Source organism: Fragaria vesca, linkage group LG4, assembly GCF_000184155.1.
Source record: "Fragaria vesca subsp. vesca linkage group LG4, FraVesHawaii_1.0, whole genome shotgun sequence".
NCBI lineage: Eukaryota > Viridiplantae > Streptophyta > Magnoliopsida > Rosales > Rosaceae > Fragaria > Fragaria vesca.
Genome location: NC_020494.1, coordinates 5664841 through 5671337, shown reverse-complemented (window position 1 = coordinate 5671337; position 6497 = coordinate 5664841). Strand labels below are relative to the sequence as shown.

Here is a 6497-nt window from a genome sequence, read left to right as displayed (position 1 = left end):
CAGATTCATAAGTCTGGAAATCGTTTTCATAGAACCAACATGTAGTTGAATCAGTTATCTCAATACATAAAAGTAGAGATTGGTAGAGGCACCATTGTGTATGTCGATGAACGGATGCGGTGGGTGTAAGAGAAAATTTTTGATCTTCTCTTATACCTTGAAAAGGAATTTTCTGTTTTGATTCCTAGTTCGGTGGAAAGTATGAAAGAGATGAGAACAGAGGGAGAAGTTTTAGATCAGTGGATTTCTAGGGTGCAAACACGTAAGAACTATTTGGGTGGGTGGACTTCTGGGCCTCAAGCATTAGTACGTGGAACTGTAAGCCACGTCAAGAAAACTTATGCTAGGCAATTTTTGGACGTATTGGACCTGATAGTAAGAAGAATGATGGAGGTGTGAATAAAACGAAAAACAGGGACTACACCGTCTTTTTCGCCCCACGGGTACTGTTCAAATCCGAACTCAGTTTTAGTATATAGTGTAAATTATATTGGATATTTAACTTCACGGGACGACATCGTTTTGGTTCTTCTCCTTTATAGACTCAAACAACGCGTCTCTCCGGGAACGCATTGTACTGAGGCACTGAGCTGAGCAGAGAGGAAAGCAAGTTCGGGAAATTGAAACCCTAACCCTAGCTGAAAGTTTAGAGCTCAGAATGTCATCGTCTTCAGCAGAAACGGTAGGGAAGCTCAGAATGTCATCATCATCAGCAGAGACTGTTGCCAACATCGAAGAGCTCCTCAAGCATATCCTTATATCGGTACCGGCTCTATCTCTGATCCGATTCAAGTCCGTCTCCAAACACTGGCTCTCTGTCATCTCCGACCCCGACTTCCGTCGCCGCCACACCCTCCGAAACCCTAACCCCAAAATCTCGGCTTTCTTCTCTCCCAAAACCAAACATGACGCCATCAACTCCGTCATCTCTCTCGGCAGCCCGGCCGGTAATCCCTTCAAAGATCTCACCAGCTCCGCCTTTGAGTTGAGGATTCTTCAGTCCTGTAATGGCCTCTTCCTCTGCTCTGTTGAAATCGCCGGAGAAGAAGAAACAAAGTATCCTCATCCGGTGTTTGTTGTCAATCCGACGACGAACGAATTCCGGGCTCTCTCTGCTCCAAGCCTTGTGAAATTGAGGAATGTGGATATGTTTGTGAGGTATGGCTTGGCTTTTGACCCTTCGAAATCGCCTCATTACACTGTGGTGTGTGTGAACCATGACATTAACCGCGGCAAGCGCCACAATGTGGAGATGTATTCGTCAGAGACCGGAGCTTGGGGGAGGAGTTTCAAGGCTCGTTTCTTCCCGAGCCCTTTGGACGAGAACCTTAGTATGATCAGAAAGGCTATGCATTTCGACGAAAGGAGCAGAAAAGGGGCAGTGTATTGCAATGGCGCAGTACATTGGATAAGAAACGGACGGAAATCAAGGTTGCCATTGGCCGTGCGCTGCAATGGCGAAAAGGAATTCATTAGAGATGAAGTGGATGTGTTGCGCTACTTTGACATAGGTGAAGAAAGCTTGCGACTCACTGCTGCTATCCCTCCTGTTCCTCTGGTTGTGAAGAATATGACATTGGACAATAACAAATTTCCTACTGTGTTTCCCAAATTGAGTCACAAATACTTTGGGGAGTCCGGTGGCGGCTGTTTGTACATGATTGAGGTTTTTGAGCATTGTAAGAATCAGTTTGAGGTGATGGAGATGGAGAGGGACTACTCTGGCTGGTTTGTCAAGTACATGTTGATCTCAGTCCGTTAGTCGCACCTCTTCCTGGACAGGATCCATATGCTTTTGTTGTCTTGTTCCTTCCACGAGACGTGGAAAAAGATGAGGAGGATCCTTTAACTGATCTTTGGTTGCATATGCCTGGTAAGGTTTTATCTTATAATCTCAGGAATAAGAGCTTTAAGACATCTGTTGAGTTAGCCAATAGGAAACTTTTTCTAGCTTTAGATGATGAATATGATGGTGATCACTCTCCTTACATGGAGACATTAGCTTGTGTGTAAGAATTAAATCTATATCCATGCTATGTTGCCATGTAAACTATGCTTCGTATGAGACGTATCTAGTTACTTATTAGTTATTACAATGGTATAATTTCTTTCAACCTGTTGGATTACTAGTTAGTAGTTACTTGTGGTTTGTCATAATCAAATACAGCTCAAGAAGATAAAAGATGTGATTTAGATGAAGTTAGCATCAACAAGCTAGATTGTGTAGATTCCTATTCTTGATGTGTGGAACTTGTTTCCCCAGACATTCATATGAAGATACGGTAGAAGTCCAGTAAAATTTAGCCAGTCTTTATTGTATTTGAAATAGCCTATGAAAATTAAGATGTTATTGTTTGAGTATCAGAAACTGAGTTCTGCCCCCTATGGTGCAATCCCCAACTATTATCAGTGGGCAGTTTTTGACAAGTTCAAAGCCTCAAGAACTCTTCTCAGCTTGTTGGGAAACATCAAAATTTTTCCATTGTCTTTAAACTGAAAAGCTATTGCTAAAGTTCAAATAGAATGTTAGATTGGCAGATGAAATACTGTTCTTTCTTACAACTTAAGAGTATAGAGTCTTTCTCGTGTTCCAAATTCACTCACTCCTAGACCATAAAGTTACCCGAGTTAGATCCAATGACTTGAACAAATCAGAAGATCACAGTTTCCATATTTCACGTCTCCAACTTTCTTATATATGCATTGGTTCATATACATGTGTGCACCCTTGTATGTTGTAATTTGGTATGAAGGGATGCCAGCGCAAGGTCTTTTTATGATTCTAAAGCACCAAAATACTATGATGCTCTAATTTTGTGTCTTAATAATAGTTTGGTATCAAGTTTATAATGATATGGCTTTTAGAGTCTTCCTTTCTCTGTAATCCTCTGCTTTGTCAAGTGAAACAGACTGCTAGCAATTTATGTTGGAATCTGCATGATCTTGATTTTGTATATCAAGTCCAAGTGCTTTTGTGTTTGATACTGTATGCTAGAAGATTTAGGCTCTAGGGATTAGTAGTATTGATAATAACCAGTATGTATTCATGTCTTGCTTCTAAAAGTGAACCTCAGTAAACATTTTCACATTGTCTTCTTGCAAATTTAAGAGTGCATATGCTGTGATGATAGTTCCTCTACTTTGTGCTGCTAGTTCGTTCCAAGAGCTTAAGAAAACAAAACCAGAAGTCAATATCTGCAAAACAAAGAAGATGGTGAGAACTAGACTTGTTGCCTACCTGGACATATAAGCTAGTTTTTCACAGTAGTATGGTCTTACACTCTGGTTTTGATGAGAATAGAATCCTAGAATAGAATCCCAAGTTAAACTGGGAACTTGGGATTTGGAGGTCAGTTCCATTTTCTCACACTTTGACCTGTATATCTGTGAAAAGTGAAAACCAACTACAGCTAATCTAGAACAATCTCTTACAATTTATCTAGAAACGTTCATATCAAGCTCAAATTTCAGTTTCTATAAAACTGTTAAGTTACTATCTGGTTAGTTCACTGTAATCGTTTAATCGAATACGGCAAAACCTGGAATCCTTGCCCCATCAGTAATAGACTTGAGATACTCCGGCCAAAAAACTAGGTAAACATCCTATCTAACTTTTATATTTACTAGGAAAACTTTTCATGACAAAGAAAATAACAAACAGCAGAAGAAACATGTTTAGAAGAATCAAGAAGCACTGCGAGATATGAGACAAGGGCAACACTCATGCATACCACTTTGCTTTGAGTTTAAAAGTCTGGTATTATTCCCTCTCACTTCAAATCTTTTTGGTAACAAAAAAGGCTGGTATTAAAAGCTAAGCAAAACCCTAAACCTAGGCCAGAAGAAAAGAAGCCAAACAAAACCCTAGGGTAGAAGACAGAAAGAAAGAAAGAAGAATGTCTTTGTCTGCCGCAGAAACGGTGGCCAATATCGAAGAACTCCTCACAACGATCCTTGTGTCGCTCCCACCTCGACCTCTTGTTCGTTTCAAGTCCGTCTCCAAGCATTGGCTCACTCTCATCTCCGACCCCGCATTCCTTCGCCGCCACACACAACAGAACCTGAAGATCTCCGGCTTCTTTTCTAGCAAAACCGAAGACAAGTCCTTCAAGGCCATCCCACTTGGTCACGATGAAATCCCATCAGGGAATCCCTTCAAAATCATCAATGACTCCTTCAGCGATGGCACCACGTTGAAGATCATTCAGTCCTGCAATGGTCTCTTCCTCTGTCTTCGTTACTCTTGTCTTCCTAGGTATGTTGCCAACGATGTCGCATATGTTGTCAATCCCACCACCAACCAATACTTGGCACTTTCGTCTCCAAGCGCTGAGGGAACACAAGGATTTTGTTGTGGTACGTTATGCTTTGGCTTTTGAGCCTTCCATGTCTCCTAATTACAAGGTTGTATGTGTCACTACTACCTTCTTCGGACACCACGAAATAGACATATACTCGTTTGAGACTCAACAATGGAAGAAGTTTCCCTGTGTTCCTTTCTTTTCCAGCCCCTCTGACGACCACAGGCACTATGATATGAAGAAGAAACCCATGCACTTCGACGACCGGAGTAGGGAAGGTGCTGTATACTGCAATGGCAAGGTTCATTGGATACGATGCGTAAGCTACAGCAATCAGATTTTCTCAACCTCCAATTTCTCAGTCATCCGATTCGAGGATGGTAGATTCGTAAGAGATGAAGGTGACGTGTTACACTACTTTGACATGAATGAACAAAGCTTGCGACTCGTCGCGGCTGCTACTCCTGTTCCTGAGGGTGTGAAGTCTCAAGTAGTTCATAGATATTTCGGCGAGTCTGGTGGCCATTTGCATCTGATTGAGTTTTACAAGCATTATGATACACAATTCGACATCATGGAGATGGAGGAGGACTACTCTGGATGGTTTCTTAGGTACTATGTTGATCTCAATCGGGTGATCAAGCCTCTTCCTAGGACAAATTTTGTTGTCTTGTTTATTTCTCGAGGGGAGGAAAAAGACCATAAGGTTGATGATGGTGATGGTGATGATTCTTCAACTGAGGCTGATGATGATGATGATGATGATGATGAGTCTTCACCTCATCTTTGGTTGCATGTGCCGGGTAAAGGTCATATCTTATAATATTAGGAAGAAGACCTTCGAGGCATCTGTTAAGTTTTCCAATAGAACACTTTTTCTAGGCTTTGATGATAATCCTTATTTCAGAGACGATGAGAATTGTCCACATGGAGACTTTAGCTTCTCTGTGAGGATGGACACTCAAGCATGTCATATGTGTGGTTTAGCATAATCAAATATTTGCAGAAGCTTTCTCAATAAGATCAATTTCCTAAATTGCATGAACTTGTTTCCTAGATGTCTATATCAAGTTAGCAGGTCCTGTATCTTTACTCTTGGAAATCCAGAAACATTTATTCAGTACGTGTTAAATGGATTCTGAAACACCACATGTATATATATACACCGGACCGTACGAAGAAAAAGAGGAGACAGTTGAATTGCATAAAATGTTTCACTTCTCTTACCAAAGGTAACAATATATTTAGGCAAAGTTGGTTCCTAAACCTTATCTTATTATCCAATCTATTCCTTCTTCGTGAGAAGAGAAAAATAGAGACATATATTAGGAACCAGACAAACTTAGACTTTTGCAGCTAAATTGGATCAGTTTCTTTATCGCTTGATGAACTTAGTATTCTATTTCCAGATATATGTTATGTATTCTAGACCGGCATGGATATTTTCAGACAACTATTGCAGGTGGCACTGCAGATGCAAAGCAATTTTTTAGCTCAGTAAAAGTAGTTTTGTGTATAGATGGGAAGACATATATATATGCAGGGTGGAGTTTCTCTATATATAATTCTTCACTTTATTTTGTTCTATCTTAATTTGTATTTCTGGTACCTTGATGCTGTATGCCAGAAGGTTATGTTATGTTGTTATTATTGGTGGAATTTTAACGTTGTCCAGAGAACTGAGGGAGGCATTGCAGATGCAAATACCATGAACTAGCTTGTGTGGTCTGTGAAGTGCAAGGCATCTGTCTGTGAATTCTGTTTCCAGCTTTGTTTGGTGCAAACTGTGAGTACTGGTATGTGATATGGTACTACTTGTTCAGTGCTTTACTTTCCTTGAACTAGCTAGAAGCAGGAAAATACTGTAATGCTCTAATATAGTTTGGTCAAAAAGGAAACGATATGCACAGTAGAGTCATAGACATGAGTAATCTGGATCCCTTACTTTGTTAAGGGAAACAGGCAGTTGAATATGAAGGACCATAATTTGAAGTGCATTGGTTATTGGCATAGTGTTATTGTCTGAGAATTACCAATTTAATACACTTCAAATTATGGTCCTTCATATTCAACTGGATTTTCAATTCAACTGTCTGTTTCCCTTAACAAAGTAAGGGATCCAGATTACTCATGTCTATGACTACTCTGCATATCATTTCCTTTTTGACCAAACTATATTAGAGCATTACAGTATTT

The 6497-nt window shown here is 40.2% G+C and overlaps 2 protein-coding genes across 2 annotated transcripts; both read left to right on the top strand.

The window, feature by feature from the left end:
* The first annotated feature begins 658 nt into the window (after positions 1-658).
* On the top strand, positions 659-2013 carry LOC101303699 (F-box protein At5g07610-like). Its single transcript, XM_004297927.1, has 2 exons — positions 659-1728; positions 1899-2013. The coding sequence occupies exons 1-2, from the start codon at positions 659-661 to the stop codon at positions 2011-2013; spliced, it is 1185 nt and encodes a 394-aa protein (XP_004297975.1).
* A 1883-nt stretch (positions 2014-3896) lies between these two features.
* On the top strand, positions 3897-5124 carry LOC101303415 (F-box protein At5g07610-like). The gene is made up of 2 exons (XM_004297926.1): positions 3897-4255; positions 4509-5124. The coding sequence occupies exons 1-2, from the start codon at positions 3897-3899 to the stop codon at positions 5122-5124; spliced, it is 975 nt and encodes a 324-aa protein (XP_004297974.1).
* The last annotated feature ends 1373 nt before the right edge of the window (positions 5125-6497 follow it).